Source organism: Dama dama, chromosome 28 (assembly GCF_033118175.1).
Source record: "Dama dama isolate Ldn47 chromosome 28, ASM3311817v1, whole genome shotgun sequence".
Classification (NCBI taxonomy): Eukaryota; Metazoa; Chordata; class Mammalia; order Artiodactyla; family Cervidae; genus Dama; species Dama dama.
Window position 1 is genome coordinate 31,455,567 of NC_083708.1, and position 22,146 is coordinate 31,477,712.

Here is a 22,146-nt window from a genome sequence, read left to right on the forward strand (position 1 = left end):
AAAGGGAGAGCTTGTAACACATTTGTAAGGTTGTTGAGCTGTTTCTATTTTCTAAATAAGAGCAGTATAAAGGGATTTTTTTTGTGTGCTGCATAAACCATCATTTTGTAAGTATTTTGAATGAAACCACTGAACTTGGCTAATTAAATTCAGAGAGAAAATTATTTAAGTGTCGTCTATGCTGAAAGTTTTCTCTTAGTATGGTGCTGAGAATTTTTCAGTTAACATTCTTTGGACATTGTTCATTGCAGGTTGCTTTTAATGAGACTTCTGCATCTGATGGTCTTTTGAAAGTTGAAAAGAACAGCATGTATACTATCTATGGTGAAACAGATCACCAGCCCAGGTGGGATGCACGAGACAAGTGCTCCGGCCTGGTGCACTGGGAAGACCCAGAGGAATCGGGTGGAGAGGGAGGTGGGAGGGGGGATCGGGATTGGGAATACATGTAAATCCATGGCTGATTCATGTCAATGTATGACAAAACCCACTGGAAAAAAAAAATAATAATAATAAAAAAAAAAGAAAGAAAGTTGATAAGAGACAGCTGGGGAGGCCTGGCATGCTGCAGCCCATGGAGTCACAAAAAGTCAGACACAATTCAGCTACAGAGCAACGACGGGGACAGTGAATCCCAGGCCTCCCACATTTAGGGAAACTACTTAGAGTGAGGGTCCCATTTTATCATCAATGGATTAACAAATACCACGATCTACTGGAAAGGGTTTCCTCAAGCCCAGTTATATGTACAAATTAGAGTGTTAGAGTCATACTGTGGTGACAGGTGCAAATCACATTGACTGATGAACTGTATTCTCTTCATTGTTATTAGTATGGGCCTAAGGCTACCTCAGATGAAGTGTAAATTGCTCAAAGACACACAGGACATAGAAGATAACCATTTGAAGTAGAAAACAAGGTTCTCCTGAGACTGGTATATACGCGGTTTCCTCATTATTGCAGGCATTGTTATGAGGAGACTGAAGTCCACTTGCTTTATAAAAATGACTTTATAAGCTTGGTAAAAATCAAGTGCGTTTTTAATCTGCTCATGTTCTAAGTCCCTTTAGTCATGTCTGACTCCTTGCGACCCTATGGATTGTATCCCGCCAGGCTCCTCTGTCCACGGCTCATAGGTGTGTCATTATAAAGCGTGTAAGATTTGTTCTCAGTGTCAAGAATGAGATTTACCTGGATAGTACTACTGGGTTGGATGAGAAGTTTGTTGGAGTTTTTCTGTAAGGTGTTATGGAAAAACCCAAAAACCTTTTTGCCAACCCAGTATTTTTGGCTTATTTTCTTAAACTCTTTTGTATAACATGCCATGTATAAGAGTATTTAAGGGGCGGGGGAAGCCCTTCCTAATAGCTCACTGGAGGCCTCAAGCATTGGCTCCAGGCCTTTACCGTTGCCTTTCCTATCTTAACTCGCATTGTTACTGGTCCTCAAAAGTATTAAAGAGCCTTTGGGTACTGGCTCTAGTAGTTTGCTCACCAATGATAATACCTTCCAGGAAGACCACAGGGTTTTCCTGATGTGCCCTTGTGCACTTCTAAATTAAATGGCATGCCTTACGGGGGAAAGATTGTAAAAGCGTTATTCTGGTTTCAGAGGCAGTCTGTAAGATTTGTTGCTGAACAACTTTTTGGTGACTCAAACAGTTCACAACATTGCAGCAGATGGGTTGCCATGAATGCTGTCATATGTGAAGTACCCACGGGGACCCACGTGACACTTAGAGGGCTACATGCAATGTAATCCTCAATCACGTCTCTCTGTATAGCCGGCTTGGGGCTGAGACAGAGCCCGAGTCTCAGAATGGCTGAGAAAGGTTGCTCTGGCTCTAAAACGAGCAAAGACTAAGTTAATGCCTAGGACAGAGATAAATGAACCTAGTTAGCTATTGTTATGGGCTGAATTGTGCCGTTCTCTCTGCCCCCAAATTCATGTGTATGCCCCCAGTACCTCAGTTTGACTGTAGTTGCTGACAGGGCCTTAAAAAGAGGTGTTTAAGTTAAAGTGAGTCCCTTAGAGTGGGCCCTAATCCATTCTAACTGGCTTCTTTATACGAGGAGGAAGGTTGGACATAAAAAGAGATGCCAAGGACACTCATGCACAGAAGAAAGACCACTTGAGGACACAAGAAAATGGCCATTTGTAGGTCAAATGAAACCAACCTTGCTGACATCTGATCCTTTACTTTTAACCTTCAGAACAGAACTGTGAAAAAACAGGTTTCTATTGTTTAAGCCACGCAGTCTGGTGTTTTGTTGTGGCAGCCCTAGCAATCTATGTATGTAATCCGCTTGTTGTTCATTTATCAAGGGGGTTCTATGGAGTGAAATGATGTGGTCATTTAGGTTGTAGGTTGTAGTGTGGGGTTGTGTGCTGCAGACATTTCTCAGAGAAAGGACCTGCTGTTGTGCATACACACCTTAAATTCTGAACAGACTAGATGCAGCTTGCTTCTAAGTTTCAAAGCTCATGTACAGAGGGCTTTTCAGACTGTTAATTAATTGAGGTCCCACACAAAGCTACATGAAAGAGTGAGTTAAATGTACTAGAATCAAACTGAATTAAGATTGTTGTTCAGTCACCCAGTGGTGTCCGACGCTTGCGACGCCATGGACTGCAGCACTCCAGGACTCCTTGTCCCTCACTATCTCCTGAAGTTTGCCCAAGTTTTTGTACATTGCATCCGTGATGCCATTCAGCCATCTCATCCTCTGATGCCCTCTTCTCCTTCTGCCCTCAATCTTTCCCAGCATCAGGGACTTTTCCAATGAATCGGCTGTTTGCATCAGATGACCAGAATACTGGAGCTTCAGCTCCAAAGAGTATTCAGGGTTGATTTCCCTTAAGATTGACTAGCTTGATCTCCTTGCTGTCCAAGGGACTTTCAAGAGTCTTCTCCAGCACCAGTTTGAAGACATCAGTTCTTTGGCATTCTGCCTTCTTTATGGTCCAGCTCTCATAACCATATGTGACCACTGGGAAAACCATAGCCTTGACTCTACAGACCTTTGTTGGCAGAGTAATGTCTCTGCTTTTCAAAACACTGTCTAGGTTTGTCATAGCTTTCCTGTGAAGAAGCAAACATCTTCTGATTTCATGGCTGCAGTCACCATCCACAGTGATTGTGAAGTCCAAGAAGAAGAAATCTGTCACTACTTCCACCTTTTCCCCTTCTATTTGCCATGCGGTAATGGGGCTGGATGCCATGATCTTAATTTTTTTCAATATTTAGCTTTAAACCAGCTCTTTCACTCTCCTCCTTCACCCTCATCAAGAGGCTCTTTAGTTCCTATTCGCTTTCTGCCATTAGAGTGGTATCATCCACATATCTCAGTTGTTGATGTTTCTCCCGCCTATCTTGATTCCAACTTGTAACTCATCCAGCCTGGTATTTCTCATGATGTGCTCAGAGTATAGACTAAACAAACAAGATCACAGTAGACAGCCCTGTCATACTCCTTTCTCAGTCTTGAACCAGTCAACCAGGTTGACTATTGCTTCTTGACCTGTCATACTGGATTCTCAGGAGACAGATAAGGTGGTCTGGTATTCCCAACTCTTTAACAGCTTGCCACAGTTTGTTATGATCTGCAAAGTTAAAATACACTGAGTTAAAATGTATTAGAACTGAGAATTAAGTCAAATCTCAGACGCTGCCTGCTGCAGAAGTTATCATAGGTATGGAAATGTTGACCTCTTGCCTTTGTTTAATTCCTAAATTTCACCTGGCACAATGATTTGTCATAATAAATGATTTCTCTCTATATATTGGTATATTAATATCAATTAATATAAGTGGTAATTATTTGTCACTGTACTGAATTCTCTTTGAGAACACATTTGTGTTATTGTCCCCATCTTTTAAAAAAAATTCTCATTTAAGGCTGGTTGTAATATGATCTTTAGTTAAAAGAGCTCCCTGTTATTATTTCAGTTTAGTTCAGTTCAGTTCAGTTCAGTCGCTCCGTCGTGTCCGACTCTTTGTGACCCCATGAACCGCAGCATGCCAGGCCTCCCTGTCCATCACCAACTCCCGGAGTTTATCCAAACTCATGTCCATCGAGTCAGTGATGCCATCCAGCTATCTCTTTCGTCCCCGTCTCCTCCTGCCCAGCATCAGGGTCTTAGGATGTCACAATTTAATGATTTTTTTTAAGGTTTATTTATTTTGGCAGCCCGGGATCATCATTGCTGTGTGCAGGCTTCCTCTAGCTGCGGTGAGTGGGGGCTCCTCTCCTCCTGGCATGCAGGTTTGTCACTGCAGTGCCTTCTCGTGTTGCGGAGCATGGCCTCTCAGGCGGCGGGCTTCAGTAGTTGTGGCTATCAGGCTCTAGAGCGCTGACTTAGTAGTTAATGGCTCACTGACTTAGTTGCTTTGAGGCATGTAGGATCTTCCCGGACCAGGGGTCAAAACCATGTCACCTGCATTAATTAACAGGTGAATTCTTAACCACTAGGCCACTGAGGAAGCCCTAACGATAGTTTTAAAGAGAAATTTCTCTATGAATATAGAATGTAGAGATTTTCTGTAGTTTACAGATGTTTCTAGAAGGAATAGCTCCTACAGTAATGATTTTAATAATAGTAACTCATTATACATGTAGAGAGAGACACCATTTATTATGTGAAATTATTGTGCTACACTCTGGAATATTCAAAGACAAAAAGGTACATGGATATTATCCTCAAAGATCGTTTGGTCCAGTAGGAAAGGTGACTATGTAATCACATAAGTGTGGTACAGACTAGAAAGCGTTAGGTGCACCTTGAACAGTAATGGATAAAGTTGTATGGGAACTAAATTTTGATGTCACAAGAAAGGCTATGTGTGTGTGTGTGTGTGTGTGGTATGTATATAGATATGTGGTACATATGTATATACATATGGTATGATGTTTTCTTTATTATTTGTAAAAAGCTTTTAAATAACCTGGTTTTGATTCTTGGCAACACTCTGGTATGGTAGCAAGGTAAGATTAGCCCCATATAACAAATGAGGACACTGCCGCTCAGGATCCTGCTCCCTTAATTGCTGACTTAGTGTTTCTCTATTTTCTCTCCACTGTGTTGGATAATGTTTAAAATGGACTGTATGGGTAGAAAAGCAATTGGTATAATTTCCTGGAAGAACCCACAGGCTGGCAGACACTGTAGTAATGACTTGATTAATGAACTCTTGAGGAACGAAGCTCCATGAATGAGGTTTGCCCAGGTAGATACTGGGAGTGAAAGGAGGCTGCAGCCCAGGCAAAGCTGTGGGAGCTCCCCATTGAAGCTGCAGATGCCAGGCTTCCTGTTGCAGGAGTGACTGGGAGGTGGGGGACGATGGATCCCGGAATGCATCCTTATGCTTTTAATAAGGTTTTCATGTTCGTTAAATAAAGTACATCCCCTTCCTCCATTCTCTGCTCCACCTCATTAACAACAGTTTCCCTGTTGTGTATTCAGTGCTACCCACCATTAGGTTACAAGTTTGTTGAAGAGAGAAGCTGTGTCTGGCCCCTTACCCAAGCTGAGCTATACTGTTAAATACCTTTTGGAGCTCATCCATATTAGTCAGCTTTCTGAAGCACCATAGTTACATTTCTTGTGGACAATCTTTTGATGCTAACTAACATCATGGTATTGTTTCTGACCAGAAGAATATGGATGGAAATGCTTGATAATTTTCTTGTTTCTTGTATCTCGTTTATAACCTTGTGTTCTTAGTCCTTTTGTAAATGAAGCTCCTAAACTCATTTCCTTCTAAACTCAGTCTCTACTTGGAGTCCACTGTCCTTCATGTTTTACATTCCATCCTTTTCTCTCTCACTCTCCACCTCTCCCATTTGTTAGAAGCTTTCTCCTTTTCCTGGTACCAGGAAGAATTCGGTGATAAGTAGAGAGAGGACTCAAATGTTTAAAACATCTTCACACTAGACCACTGTTTGCACAAAGCCACTGCTCAGCATAGCAGCTTTTTTAGTTGGTTACTATAGAGACAAATGACATAAGATAGAGTCACGCTTGACAGAAGTAATCTAGGCAAGTAATCTTCCTGAGATTGGAGACCTTATACACGGGGTTGTTTAGAAAAGGTAGAAGACTAGAAAGGATAGGAAGGGGAAAGGTTTCACAAATGAACTAATAGGTGATTAATTGGTAGATTTTATCAGTAGAATTTGTGCTTGTTAAGGCCTTGCATCCAGCATACATAGAATGTATCTCCATGTATCCCCAGTATGATTATACAGTGATTTTTTAAAAACTATTTACTTATTTATTTCGCTGCACCAGGTCTTCGTTGTAGCATGCGGAATCTTTGGTTGTGATATGTGAGATCCAGTTCCCTGACCAAGGATCGAATTCATGCCCTCACTGCCCCCCATTCGCTCTCCTCCCACCTACATTGGGAGCACAGAGTCCTATCCACTGGACCAGCAGGATAGCCCCAGTGATGTTTTTAATAAAAACTATATTGCTATCAACATTTATATACAAATTTCATTTTTCTGGGTATATACTTAAGAGTGGAGTTGTTAAGTCATACGATAACTCCTTATGAGGAACTACTAGACTGTTTTCCAAAGTATCTGCACTATTTTATGTTCCCACCAGCAATGTATAAGCTTTCCAATTCTCCACATTCCCACTAACACTTCTTATTATGTCGGTCTTTCTTTTTTTCCCTGTTATTTTGTCTTTCTGATTATAGCTATGGGTGATGTGCAAAGTGGTATCTCATTGTGGTTTTGATTTACATTTCTCTGATGGCTAAAGAGGAGTTGAACATTTTTCATTTGCTTGTTGGCCATTTGTATATCTACTGTAGAGAAATGTCTGTTCAGCTCTTTTGGCCATTTAAAAAAATTGGATTTTCTTTATTATTGGGTTGTGAGTTCTTTATATATTCTAAATACAAGTCTCTTATCTGAGACTTATCAGAGACTTGTACTTACTAGGTTTGGAAAAATTTTCTCCCATCGTGTGAATTATCTTTTCATTTTCTTGTGGGTGTCTTTTGCACCACAGAAGCTTTTTGATAAAGTCCAATATGGTAGTGGCATAATGATATAAACCAATAGAACAGAATTGATTGTCCAGAAATAAATCCATACATTTATGGTCAATTCATTTTTTATAAGGGTTCCAGAACAATTCATTAGGGGAAGAAATTGTCTCTTCAAAACTCCCTGCTGGGAAATTGGACATCCAAATGCAAAAATACAAGTTTGGACCCCTATTCACACAATATGCAAAAAATAATTTAAACTGAATCAAAGACTTAAATGTAAGGTGCTAAAAGTATAAAACTCTTAGAAGAAAACACATCAAAGGCATCAGTCTTCTGGCCTTTGATTAGGCAGTGTTTTTTTGAGAAACGATAAAAAAACACAAGCAGAAAAAGTCATTGGATGTACATGAGGTGTTTTTTCATTTACCTAAGGCATCTTTAATTTCTTTTAACAACATTCTGTACTTTTTACAGCATAAGTTTTATATACTTCTTTTCTTAAATTCATTTCTAAGTATTTTATTCTTTTTAATGCTATTATAAATGGAATTACTTTATTAGTTATATTTTCATATTCTTCACCTTGCAAGTATATAGACACAATTTATTTTTAAAATTTGATTTTGTATCCTTCAACCTTGATGAACTCATTAGTTAGCTGTAATTTAATTGTAATTCTTAGGATTTTCTATCTGTAAGATCATGCCATCTGCACACAGGGATATTTTTACTGTTTCCTTTTCCTTCTGGATGCCTGTTACTTCATTTTTTGTCTAATTGCCCTTCCAAGAACCTCCAGTACAGTGCTGAACAGAAGTAATGAGAGTGAACATCCCTGTCTTGTTTCTGATCTTTATACGAATACATTCAGTGTTACATCAAGAATGATGTTAGTTCCGGGTTTTTTGTAGATGTCCTTATCAGATTGAAGTTCTCTTCTGTTCCTGGTTTGAGCATTTTTTCATGAAGTATTGTTGAATTTTATCAAATATTTTTTCTGCCTCTACTGATATGATCATATGCTTTTTGTGCCTTATTCTGTTAATGTGAGAATATTACATTAATTGATTTCTAGATGTACTACCAATCTTGAATTCCAGATATTTATCTCACTGGATCATGGTTATATAGTCCTTTTTATATATTGTTGGATTTGGTTCCGTTGTTGAGGATTTTCATATATATGTAGTCATAAGAAATATTGGTCTTTAATATTCTTGTGATACTTTTGATTTTTGGTATGTAGGTAATACTGTTCTCATAGAACAAGTTAGGAAGTGTTTCCTCTTTTTCTGCTTGTAAAGAGTTTGTGAAGAATTCATATTAGATTCTTCTAGTGTTGAAGCCATCTGTGTGTGGGTTTTTCTTTGTGGGTAGTTTTTAAATTACTAATTCAATCCCTCCTTACTATACATCTGTTCAGATTTTCTTTTTCTTCTTGAGTCAGTTTTGGTAGTGTCTATTTAGAAATTGGTTAATTTCACCTAAATTATCTGATTGGTTAACATAAAGTTATTTGTTGTTTCCCTTTGTAATCCTTTTTATTTCTGTAAAGTCATTGATGATGTCCCATCTTTGATTCCTGATTTTAGTATAATTTTATTCCTCTCTTTTTGGCTTGGTCAGTGTAGCTAAAATGTATCAATTTTTGGATTCATGAATTTTTTTCTATTTTTATATTCTGTTTCAGTGATTTCTGTTACAGTATACATTACCTCCTTCCTTCTGCTAAATTTGGGTTTAGTTTGCTCTTCCTTTTTTCCAGTGTCTTAAGGTGGCAGCATAGATTTTTGACTTGAGATCTTTCTTCTTTTTAATGTGGACATTTATAGCTGTAAGTTACTTTGTAAACACTGCTTTAGCTGCATCCTATTAATAACTGTTATGTTGTGTCTTCATTTTCCTTCATCTCAGTTTTTTCTGATTTCTTGTTGTCCAGCCACCTATTCGTTGCATGAATACCTTTCTATGTTATCTCTGACAAGTGGACTTTCCACTTTTGCTTAAAGATTATTTTGATTTCTTACTTCACAAGGTAGCTCATTCCTTTTTAAACACTTGAGATTTCCAGCACTTCCCTGTAAAATTCTACATATTGGTCTGTTAATTCTTTTGAAGTCACCCTAATTTAGTCTAATTGATCGTCCATAGGATAGTTCTTTAAGTACTTAATAATTACTTTGTCTTCTCTAAATCTTTGTTTCTGGCTAACCAGCAAACCTTTGCTACAAACTGTTCTTTCAGTGGCATTATTTTCCATGTCCTTCATTATTTATTTACTTTTTTTTAGTATTTCTTTTAAAATTTGATATCTCAAAGTAGATATTAATACTCTGCATCAGGAGTCAGCAACTTTTTCTCTGTAAAGGTCTAGGTATAAATATTTTAGATTTTTGAAGGTCATTCAGTGTCTGTCATAATTATTTGACTCTGCCATTGTAGTGTGAAAGCAGCCATAGACAGTATGTAAATGATGAACGTGACTGTGTTCCAAAAACCTATTTTTGCAAAAACAGGTGGTTGGGCCAGATCTTGCCCACAGATCATAGCTTGCCGACTCCTCTCTGGATATTATCTAACCATGCAGAACTTGGTGTGATTTTATCTTCATTTTTAAATGCTAGTCTTGCCTTAATGCATTTTTTAGACAGTATTGAAATATTCTGAGGGAAAGTTGGATGTAATTTTCATTTATGCTCCTCTAAGGTAAGGTGGGGGCTTCCCTAATGGCTCAGACAGTAAAGAATCTGTCCACAATGCGGGAGACCCGGGTTTGATCCCTGGGTTGAGAAGATCCCCTGGAGAAGGGAATGGCAACCCACTCCAGTATCCTTGGCTGGAGAATCCCATGGACAGAGGAGCCTGGTGGGCTACAGTCCATGGGGTCGCGAAGAGTCGGACACAACTGAGTGATTTAGCACGTGCACACACACACACATAGGTAAGGTGGTTTGTTTCCTCTACTTTTTTCAGCAGTTTTTTTCTTTACCTTTGATTTTCTAAAGTTTAAGTCATATGCCTAGGTATAGTTTTGTTTAGTGTTTTTCCTGCTTTATAGTCGCTGAGTTTTTTTGGATCCATAGTGTGGTGTCTGACATTAGAGAATTTTTCATTATTGCTTCAAATGTTGCTTCTGTAATTTCTCTCTTTCTTATAATATTCCCATTGTATCCATTACATGTATGTTACACATTCTGTAGCTGTTTCATACTTCTTGGATATTCTGTTCTGTTATTTTCCAAATTTTTTCCTTTACTTTTCAGTTTTAGAAATTTCTGTTGACTATCTCTGGGTCAGGGAGATCCCCTGGAGTAGGAAATGGCAACCCACTCCTGTATTCTTACCTGGAAAATTCCATGACCATAGGAGCCTGGCAGGCTACAGTCCATGAGGTTGCAAAGAGTCAGACAAGACTGAGTGTGCACACACACACACACACATAAGGTCCTTCTTGTTCTCAGAGGTTTTTTCCTTAGCCATGTCCCTTCTACAAATGAGCCCATCAAAGGCATTCTTCATCTCTAGTGATTTTGATATCTAGAATTTCACTTTCATTTTTTCTTAGACTTTTAACCTTTCTATTTACAATGTCAGAGACAAACTTGATGTTCAGTGTGAGAGCTTGGTAGAGCTCCTGGAGGTAAAATTCACAAAAGTATGTGTACCCATGCCCTCCATGACTGGGTTCCTAAGGAATTTTTAATTTTCAGAGTTGGTCTCATTGAACCTCCAGAAGTTTGTCAGTTCAGGGTTTTCTATTCCAGCACTGGTGCCCATGGAAGCTTCTGCTCTGGGAAGTTCTCCATCTTTCCAATTTCGGGGGCAGCAGTTTGCCTCTTGACCTCATTCTTTTGATGGATCATAGAACAGTTGTTGATTTTTCAGTTTGCTTAGGTTTTCACTTATTAGAGTAGATTAGCAATTTCTAAGCCCCTTAAGTGCTGGGCCAGAAATTGGAGGAGCTCACATAGCTTTTTTCCCTATGTTTTCTTCCATAAGTTTTATATGTTTTTATTTAGGTCTTTCATTCATTATGAATTAATTTTTGTATTAAATATGAAGTATTGAGAAATACTGATTTCTTTTTTTTTTCTTTTTGCATAAGGATATCCAGTTGTTACAGCACCATAGGTAAGGTGGTTTATTTCCCCTATGGCTTTTTTTCAAGATTTTTTTTCTTTACTTTTGATTTTCTAAAGTTTAAATTGTATGCTTGGGTATAGGTTCATTTAGTGTTTTCCTGTTTTTCTGTAGCACAAAGTGTTAGTAGCTTAGTCGTGTCCGACTCTTTGCAATCCCATGGACTGTAGCCTACCACACTCCTCTGTCCATGGGCTTCTTCAGGCAAGAATACTGGAGTGGGTTGCCATTTCCTCCTCCAGGGGATCTTCCCAACCTAGGAATCAAACACCCGTCTCCTGCATTGCAGGCAGATTCTTTACCATCTGAGCCACCAGGGAGTTTCATTTAGTGTTTTTCTGTTTTTCTATAACACAAGGATATCAGATTATCCTTCCTCCATCAAATTGCTTTTCCATTTTTATCAGAAATCACTTGACCATCCATTGTGGGGCTGTCTTTGGACTCTGTTCTGGTCCACTGTTCTGTGTTTATCTTTTGTCCAGTACCACAGAGAACTGATTACTGCAGCTTTGTAATAAATCTGGAAATTGAGTCATGTGAGACTTCCTACTTAGTTTCTTGTTTGAGTCTTCTATTTTCTTCTCTATATAAATTTTAGAATCCCCTTTTCAATTTCTATAACAAGAAAAACCCCACTGGAATTTTGTTTGGACTTACATTGACTCTATAGAGCAGTTTGGAGAAACATCTTAAAAGTATTGAGATTTTCATTCTACAAGGCCATCATCACCCTGATTCCAAAGCCAGGCAAAGACATCACATAAGAAAATTATGGGCCAGTGTTACTGATGAATATAGACACAAAAATCCTCAACAAAATTCTAACAAACGGAATCCAACAACACGTTAAAAGGATCATATACCGTGATCAAGTCAGGTTTATCTAAGGAATGCAAAGATTCTTCAATATATGCAAAATCAATGTGATACACCATATTAACAAAAAATAAAGATCATGATAGTCTCAATAGATGTAGAAAAAACTTTAGACAAAATTCAAGACCCATTTATGATACAAACTCTCCAGAAAATGGGCACAGAAGGAACCTACCTCAACATAATAAAGCCCATATATGATAAACCCACAGCAAACATTATTCTCAACAGTGAAAAATTGAAAGCATTTCCTGAGAGATCAGAACTAAGACAGGAGTGCCCACTCTTGGCACTATTGTTCAACATAGTTTTGGAAGTTCTAGCCACAGCAATTAGGGAAGAAAAAGAAATGAAAGGAACCCATGTTGGAAAAGAAGTAAAACTCTCACGGTTTGTAAATTACTTAATACTACAGAAAAAAGCCCTAAAGATTTTATCAGAAAGTTACTAGAGCTAATCAGTGAATTTAATAAAGTCATAAAATACAAAATCAATACACAAAAATCCCTTGCATTCGTATGCATTAACAATGAAAAATCACAAAGAGAAATTAAGGAATCAATCACATTCACCATTGCAACAAAAAGAGTAAAATACCTAGAAATAAACCTAAGGAGACAAAAGAGAACTATATACAAAAAAGAAATGAGAGATATATACAAAAAACTGTAAGACACACACTGTAAGAAAACTATAAGATGCTGATGAAAGAAACCAAAAACAATATAAACAGATAGATTATACCATGTTCTTAGATCAGAAGAATCAGTGTTGTGAAAATGATTCCATATTGGAATCACACTACTGCCCAAAGCCATTTATAGATTCAGTGCAACCCCTATCAAATTATCAACGGCATTTTCCACAGAACTAGAACAAAAAATTTCTGTGGAAACACAAAAGACCCCAAATAGCCAAAGCAACTTGAGAAAGAAGAATGGAGCTGGAGGAATCAACCTTCCCGACCTCACGCTACACCTTAAAACCACAGTCATTAAGACAGTCATACTGCTGACACAAAAACAGAAATATAGACCAATGGGACAAGACAGAAAGCCCAGAGATAAAGCCACACACCTGTGGGCACCTCATCTTTGACAAAGGAGGCAGTGATACACAATGGGGAAAGACACCCTCTTCAATAAGTAGTGCTGGAAAAACTGGACAGCTCCAAGTAAAAGAATGAAATTAAAAACACTTGCTAACACCATACATAAGGATAAGCTCAAAATGGATTAAAGGCCTAAGTATAAGACCAGAAACTACAAAACTCCTTTTAGAGGAAAGCATAGACAGAACACTGACATAAATCACAGCAAGATTTATGACCCACCTCCTAGAGTAGTGGAAACAAAAACAAAAATAAATGGGACCTAATTAAAATTAAAAGCTTTTGCACGGCAAAGGAAATCATAAACAAGATGAAAAGACAACTCTCGGAATGGGAGAAATTAATTGCAAATGAAGCAACTGACAAAGGCTTCATCTCCAAAATGTATAAGCAGCTCATACAGCTCAATATCAGAAAAACAAACAACCCAGTCAAACACTGGGCAGAAGACTTAAACAGGCATTTCTCCAAAGAATACATACAGATGACCAACAAACCCTTGAAAAAATGCACATCACTTATTAGAGAAATATAAATCAAAACTACAATGAGGTATCACCTCACACCAGTCAGAATGGCCATCATCAAAAAATCTACAAACAATAAATGCTGGCAAGAATGTGGAGAAAAGGGAACTGTCTTGCACTGTTGGTGGGAATATAAATTGATATAGCCACCGTGAAGAACAGTATGGAGATTTCTTTAAAAACTAGGACTAAAACTACCGTAAGATCCAACAACCCACTACTGGGCATACACCCTAAGAAAACCATATTTGGGGTAGGAGGGAGGTTCAGGAGGGAGGGGACATTTGCTTTAATTCGCTGGCAAGAACCTCCAGTATGATTTTAAATAAGTGATGAGAGCAAATCTCCATGCCATGTTCTGATCTTGGGGGCAAGGGTTGGGCTGGGGTAAACATTCAGTATGTTAGCTGTAGGATTTTTTTATAAATACTCTTTATTTTTTATAAATACTCTTTATCAGACTGAAGAAATTACCTCTGTTTTTTTGTTTCTGAGCACTTTTTTTAAAAAATTATGAACAATTGTTGAGTTTTATCAAATGTTTTTTTTTCTGTATCATTGAGGTTGTTGTTTGCTTTTTCTTCCTTAGTTTGTCAATAAATTGCAATGATTAATAGTTGAATGTTGCATTAGCCTTGCATTCTCAAGATAAACTTCACTTAGTTATGATTTGTTATCATTTTATATATCCTTTTATTTGCTTTTATTTTTTAAGGGTTTTTTGCTTCTGTGTTAATGAGAGATACTGATGTGTAGTTTTAGTGTATCTTTGTCTGTTTTTAGTAATCATGATAATGCCGGCTTCATTAAATGAGTTAGGAAGTGTTCCTTGTTTCTCTATATTTTTGAAAGTTTTGTGTAGAATCGGTATTATTTCTTTCATAAATGTATGGTAGGATTCACCCTGAAGTCATCTCAGCCTGTATGTTGCACCATTTTTAACTACAGAGTCAGTTTTCAAAGTAGATACAGGATTTTGCAAGATATCTATTCCTTTTTAGATAAACTTTGTCATTTTGTGTATTTCAGAGAATGTGCCTATTTCATCTAAGTTAGAACATAGAGTTGTTCATTGTATTTTCTTATTATTAATGTCCTTAGCGTCTATAGTGATGTCCCCTCTTTTATTCCTGGTATTTATAACTGTGTCTTCTATTTATAACTTTTCTTCTTTTCCCTCCATCAGTCTGGCCAGAGGTTTATTAATTTTTATCAACAATAATTATTATAATTACTCACTGTGTATCTTACACCTTTTAAAAAGCTTTATTTGTATTCTATTTGAATATCCAAGAATCTTTAAGTAATATTTTCTATCATTATCCTTTTTTTTATTGATAAGTAAACTGAGGCCTGGATAAATAATATACCCTTTTTTTTTGTAGATAAGTAAACTGAGACCTCAGAAATACTGCAAGTTCTAGACCACTGCAGTAAAGCAAGTCTACAGGGAATTTTTTGGGTTCCCAATTCATATCAAAGTTATATTTATACTATAATGTAGTCTATTAGGTATACAGTAGCATTACATGTGAAAAAACATACATACTTAACTAAAAAGTACTTTATTGCTAAAACATGCAGATCGCCATCTGAGTAAGTCATGATCGTGAGTGAGTCGTGATCTTTTTGCTGGTGGAGGCTCTTGTCTTGATGTTGATGACTGCTGCCTAATCAGAGTGGTGGTTGCTAAAGGCTGCGGGGACTGTGCCAATGTCTTAAATAAGACAGTAATGAAGTTTGCCGCACCAGTTGGCTCTTCCTTTCACCAGTGATTTTTCTGTAGCAGGCAATAATATCTGCCCACAGTAGAGCTTCGTTCACATTGGAGTCAATCCTCTCAAATCCTGCTGCTGTTTTATCAACTAAGTCTATATAATATTCTAAATTCTTTGTTGTTCTTTCAGTAATCTTCATAGCATCTTCAGCAGTAGATTCCATCCCAAGAAACCACTCTCTTTGCCCATCATAAGAAGCAACTCTTCATAAAGTTTTATCATGAGATTGTAGCAATTCAGGCACATCTCCAGGCTCTGCTTCTAATTGTAGTTTTCTTACTATTTCCACCACATCTACAGTTACAATAGTAACAGCAAAGATCACTGATCACACATCACCATAAGGAATGTAATAATCATGAAAAAGTTTACAGGATATAAGCTTCATAGTTATAAGATATGCTTTCCAAATAAAAGCTAACATCGCTTGCTCATTTCCTTAGGTCTGACGGTAACTGCTGTGAAAGACTCAGGAGAGTGGAATTTGGAGGCGGGAGCATTGGTCCTTGCAGATGCCGGCCTCTGCTGTATCGATGAATTTAATAGCCTTAAAGAGCATGACAGAACTAGTATCCACGAAGCAATGGAGCAGCAAACCATTAGTGTTGCTAAGGCTGGGTAAGTGTTTCTTTTCTCTAGAATTTATGGGAATAGTGAGATTAGTTCGTATATGATTCTGGGAAAATGTGAACCACATTGAACTACAAGGTATATGTTTGGTCCTGTAAGAGATTTATCAGTTAACAGCCACGTTAGTTTTCCCTTGGAGATGTGTAAAAAAGTAAAGACGAGCTTTGACAAAAAGGAAGGGACCACTATAAATGTAAATTGACTTAATTCTTGGAGGGTACCTATGAAGAACTTTCAATGCAGCATTCAACTCATTCTCTCTTTCAATAATTGTGTGTCTGTCTGCTCTGGGCACAGTACTATGTTAAGAATTTTGAAAAGTTCAAAAAGGAGGGAAGAAACTGTAATTTCTGCTTTTGATGGCATTCTCCTTATATATCCAAATGGAAGATTTATCACAGCATATGGAAAACTAATAATGTATATTAGCATAAGATGAAATACCTCCTTATATATCCAAATGGAAGATTTATCACAGCATATGGAAAACTAATAATGTATATTAGCATAAGATGACTCAAGGAGGCTCAGAGGTTGAGGTATGTAATCCCCTGACTGCACGTGACCAATGAGGAGGAAAATAGGCAGGTTCAGATAGGAATCCATTTGCCCAGGCCCTGAGGTGGTTGTAGGAAACACATCTGGCTACAAAGGCTGACCATCAAGCAGGCTGCCAGGTCATCCAAGCAAAGAACAGAGCCAGAACCATCTCAGCCCTGTTAGAGATGTGAGGCCAGCTGACCAGGCAGAGAGGGCCGGCGGCACAGTCTTCAAACAGTAGTGGGTACTTGGGAGCCAGACAGACACTGGTGGGTAGGGATTCTGTGAAACCGATTCATATACACTCACAAAAAAGGAAAGGGGAAGGGCGGCAAGAGAAAGATATGCCCAGAAGAAAAAGATTCAGGAAAAAGCTAGGCAGAACCATTACCAGATCTATTCGCTTCATTCAATGAATGATCGTTCAGAGCCTGCCGTTTGCCGGGCACCGGGCTAGACACTGAGAAGCACAGAGATGACTACGACACCGTCCTTGAGGCGCTCACTGTCTTGTTGGGAAGGGTGAAAGAGCAGCAAAGGGATAAGTCCGTAATGAAGGTGCTATAAGAGAGAGACTGTAGAAGAATTATTGTTTCTAAACTCTTTATCAGGGAAATTCGAGATAGAGTTTACTAAGTGTCTTCAAGGCTCCTTTCTCTTCTCATTATGCCTCTCTTTAGTTCGCATGTTTGCTGGTTGATGGAATCTGTGGTTTGTTTTGATATGCCTTTTCCAGAGGCAATCTGGCACATTTTGAAAGATTCCTGTAGCCTGCCAGGCTTCTCTGTCCGTGGAATTCTCCAGGCAAGAATACTGGAGTGGGTTGCCATTCCCTTCTCTAGGGGATCTTCCCGACCCAGGGTTTGAACCCAGGTCTCCCTCATTACAGGCAGATTCTTTACCATCTGAGCCACCAGGGAAGCCCCAGTTAACCCTTACCATCAGGGAAAATTGGGATGAGTGCTGTGAAGCTGTTTTACAAAGGGAGAAAATTAGCAGTGCTCTAGGATAGGCCACAGAAAAAAATCTGTGGAAGAGAAAGTGTTTCATTAACCACTCCTACTGCCTTACCCTCTGCTAAGTGTGAATTAGTGTGAGCTTTTTGTGCTATCTCCATGAGTATGTTGTAAGTTCTTGTAACTCAATAGTGCCCCCACAGATTGGACAGTCTTGTCACAAGCAGAACTACTTCATGCACCGGGACAGTGCTTTTCACACTATTTGTGGTGACGGGCCAGTTTTATGGTTTATTTTTCAGTCTATCACAGAGTAATATTTTTATAAAACGCAATAAAATTATTTTTGCAGAGACATACAAAACATAAGCCTAAGTTCTTCTTCCACTTGGCCTATGGAAAGCTGTATCACTCTGCTCTTAAGAGAAAAATCCAGATAGCCCACAAAACTCGTGACTTTCCAACCATACCTGAGAGCTAATTTACAAGGAAATCATGGAAACTCAATTCCAAAATGGGATAAGCCCCCCCTAGGAGAGCTGAGGCACACAGACTGATCACCTTTGACAGAGCAGGAGAGAAACTGGTGGCGGCCATAGAAGCAAATAAGAAGAAATAGCTACAAAATTTTAAATTTCCTGAAGTCCAAGTATGGGATAGCGTATCAATTTAGAATAACTCTGGACCCCAAGCCAAGGGGAGTTCTCATGTGTAAGCTCTTCTCCACAGGACTCCACAGATGCTCCCAGGAAAAACCGAACAGGGCAGAGACTGCAGAGACCCTCCCCTTTGCTCATCACTCAGCAGGCCTGCTTGGTGCCGGGGACTAGGCATGGAGCCCTGCTGCTGACCCAGGCACACCTCTCATATAAACCAAAGCCTTTAACTCACTGAGGCCGGGGCAACGAACCCTCTCATCGCCGGGGCCCCTGGAAGAGGGCTAGAAGCAAAAACCCCTTCTGCCTCGGGAAGAGTTTAGAGAATCTTCCTTCCTTCACTCAAAGGAACCAAGCAAAAAGATGCTGCTTTGGGGAGAAGGGCAGAAGCATAAGCCATCTTCTCCTTAAGGGGAGGGCAGGCACATCTCTCGGGTCCAGGATTCTTACCCAATACAAAGCAGGTGTGTACCACTCGGAGGATTCTCACCTAGTACACAGCAAGGAGGTCTGACCACTGGGAAAGGAGAGAAAGACCCCTTCTGCTCGAGAAGCATCACAGATACATGGCAGGGTTGAGTTGCCGCGGTGGGACAGACAGGAGGCCTTACCACTGTCCCGCCTGTCCCCTGCGAGAGCAGGTACACAGCGCCTGCCAAAGACCCGGAGACCGGGAAGCAGCTGGCCTCCAAGTAAGTCTAACACCAGTAATGAGCAGTAGCAGTCTGCCACTGGGGAAGGGGCTCGTCCCCAGTGAGGAAGTGAGGAAAGAGACCCCTCTGGTGCAGATGTGCAGTGACTCCTGGAAGCAGAAAGCAGAGCAGAAACTCAGAGAATAATCTTCCAAGTTTGCACCACAGCCTCCACGGTAAGCAGAGTAATAACTGCAGTAATTCAACAGCAAAAGAACTGGAAGTCTGTGGTGCGCTGAGGGCGAAGATCGTAACTGCAGTGCCAGTGCGCAGACCAGCTGTGCCAGCCTTACACCATACATGGAGTGGTGTGGTATTGTTCAAGGGTGGGCCACAATCAATTAAAGATATAAACACTAGAGCAACCACTAGAAAATAAAAGAGATGAAAACTAAAACTAATGAGTGAGTTGTAGAGATGAAATGACATCATAAATATTTCAAAAGAAGACCGGGGGGAGAAGAAAAAGGGAACCAAGAATAGATGAGACAAAGCAAATTAGCAAGATGATAGATTGACTTCTTTATTTACTTGGATTGCATCAAAATTTTAAACTTCTGAGTATGAAAGGATGCAACAGAGTGAAAAGTTAACACGTTGAGTTGGAGAAAATATTTGCAAATCTGAAAAGAAGTTAATAACCAGAATATATAAAGAATTCCTACAACTCACAGCACAAACCAATCAAGTTAAAAACTGGACAAAGGACTTGAATACACATTTAGCCAAAGATGATATATACATGACCGGCAAGCACATGAAAAGATGCTCAGCATCATTGATCATTAGGAAAATGCAAGTCAAACACAATGAAATATCACTGTACAAATGTTCAGATGGCAATCATAAAAAACACAGAAAAGGACAAGTGTTAGTGAGGGTGGGGAGCAATTAGAACCCTTGTGGATTATGGAAATATGAAATATATTATAGAATGGTGTAGCTACTATGGAAAATGGTTTTGTAATTCATTTTCAATTTTGCAAGATAAAATTCCAAAGACTTGTCACACAACAGTGTGAATGTATTTAACACTATTGAATGTACCCTTAGAAATGGTTAAGATGGTGAATTTTATGATATGCATTTTTTACCACAATAAAATGTAATATGCAAGTTTAAAAAAAAAACAACCCATTCACATTGTTATACAACCGTTTATGTACTTTTTTTTTTTTTTTCATTTATGTACTTTTTAAAAAGAGTTTTCTAGCCAATATCATAAAGGTTAGGGCGAGAAGACACCCACAACTGTCCAAAATTATTTTATTTCGTTTGTATATAAAGGTGTTCACGGGGCACCTTGTATTTATGAGCTCAGTGGAGTCTCCAAACTAGTTTCAGAATTACTACACCAATGCCATTGTCGAAAACACCAACCACAAAGAAAGTAAGTAATATTCAGGCCTTCTTTGTGGTCTTTTTGAGTTTAGAATATATTCCACTATGGTTATATGTGATCAGGGTACATGTTCAAAAGTTAGTTGAGTTCTTTTCTTTGTGTGGTCACATTGCTGATTTGATATACAGTTAGGAAACGTGTTTTTAAACCTATGGTTGCATTCACTTTTAGAGTTTGCCTCCTTCTTTTTGGTTTAATTTTGTTTTCTGAATTTGTAAAATATATTTCAAAAATCGAAACTATTATATCAGGGAATTCCCTGGTGGTCCAGTGGCTAGAGCTTGGCGCTTCCATTGCATGAGGAATGGAGTCAATCCCTGGTCAGGGAACTAAGATCCCACATGCCTTGAGATGCAATCAGAAACAAAACTTTTATATCAAAGAGGTTACGCTCATATCCCTACCTCTTCCATTCTATTTTCTCCTGTCCCTTACATAAACCTTTTGCACTGGTTTCTGATTTATCCTTTCTTTTTCTTTTTTTTTTTTTTTGCAAAAAGAAGCAAAAACATGTGTCTGTGCACATGCGCATCTCCCTTCTTATGCAAAACTTGTCATAATATAAATGCGCTTTGGCACTGCTTTAGTGAGCATTATTATATGTAGTGTTCTTACTATCATCTCTCATATTTTTTAAGAAATTCTGCAATTTTGGTTTATACATCCCCTTTCTCTCAAGATTTGTTTTAAACAGTTTTTTAATCTCCATGTAGAAGGACCTTCAGAAAATTACTTGTTTTTTGATGGTGCTGTTAATTTCTGGTTTCATTGCATTCTGGTCAGAGAGCTATTTGTATTATTTCTACTTTAAGGAGCTTCATGAGGCTTTTTTCTCTGTGGCCTGACACTCGAACAGTTTCATGACTGGCCCATCTATGCTTGAGAAGTTGTGTTCTTTATTATCAGGATGTAATACACATAAACACACATCTAAACTGCACCTTGTAAGATCTTCTATATCTTTACTTAATCTTTTGTCTGTCTGATGTGTCTTAGGCTGAAAGTGGTTTGTTAAGTTCTCTTGCCATAACTGTATGTCTATTGTTTTCTCTTTGCATTTCTCACATCAGAAACTTTGCATAACATTCTGCTTTATCAAGGTAGTTGCTTTAGCTTTGCACTTTGTGTTAATGCTGTGTGGTCTGAATTTTACCTTTTTTGCCTCATCAAGATCACAACTCTTGATTTCATATTATTTACATTTGCCTAATGAAGGACTGATGCTGAAGCTGAAACCCCAATACTCTGGCCACCTCATGCGAAGAGTTGACTCATTGGAAGAGACCCTAATGCTGGGAGGGATTGCGGGCAGGAGGAGAAGGGGACGATAGAGGATGAGATGGCTGGATGGCATCACCAACTTGATGGGCATGAGTTTGAGTAAACTCCGGGAGTTGGTGATGGACAGAGAGGCCTGGCGTGCTGCGATTCATGGGGTTGCAAAGAGTCAGACATGACTGAGTGACTGAACTGAACCGAATATATCTTTGCTTCTTCATGTTTAGCCTTTTGATTGTAATTTGTTCTCTTGTATACACCATAAAGTTGGTTTCATTTTATTGTGTTTTGCTTTGTTTTACAAGTAACCAGAAAATCTTTTAATAGATGAGTTAAGTACATTTACATTTATTGGTATTAGCAATATTCTTGATGTCAAGTACTTCATTTTTTAAAAAACTTGGCTATGTTTCTCTTTTTTTATTTGTTTGACATTTAGGAAGGTTTGTATTTTTGTTATACATTAGGGGTTGGCAAATTTTTTGTGTAAAGGTCCAGATGAAAACTATTTTAGGCTTTTGTGGGCTATATATTATCTCTTGTCTGTC

The 22,146-nt window shown here is 38.5% G+C and overlaps 1 protein-coding gene across 8 annotated transcripts in view; it reads left to right on the top strand.

Moving 5' to 3' along the window:
• MCM9 (minichromosome maintenance 9 homologous recombination repair factor) overlaps positions 1–22,146 on the top strand; it is a 104,665-nt gene that overhangs the window by 37,586 nt on the left and 44,933 nt on the right. For 7 of the 8 annotated variants that reach the window (XR_009690951.1, XR_009690950.1, XR_009690952.1 and 4 more), the window contains one exon: positions 15,888–16,062. Coding sequence is in view for 5 of the 8 variants with exons in the window: in XM_061131692.1 (XP_060987675.1) it covers positions 15,888–16,062 (175 nt within the window). In the remaining 3 variants the exon portion in view is untranslated. Of the gene's footprint in view, positions 1–15,887; positions 16,063–18,299; positions 20,025–22,146 lie in introns of those variants that run through there. The other variant, XM_061131696.1, reaches the window with a different exon arrangement.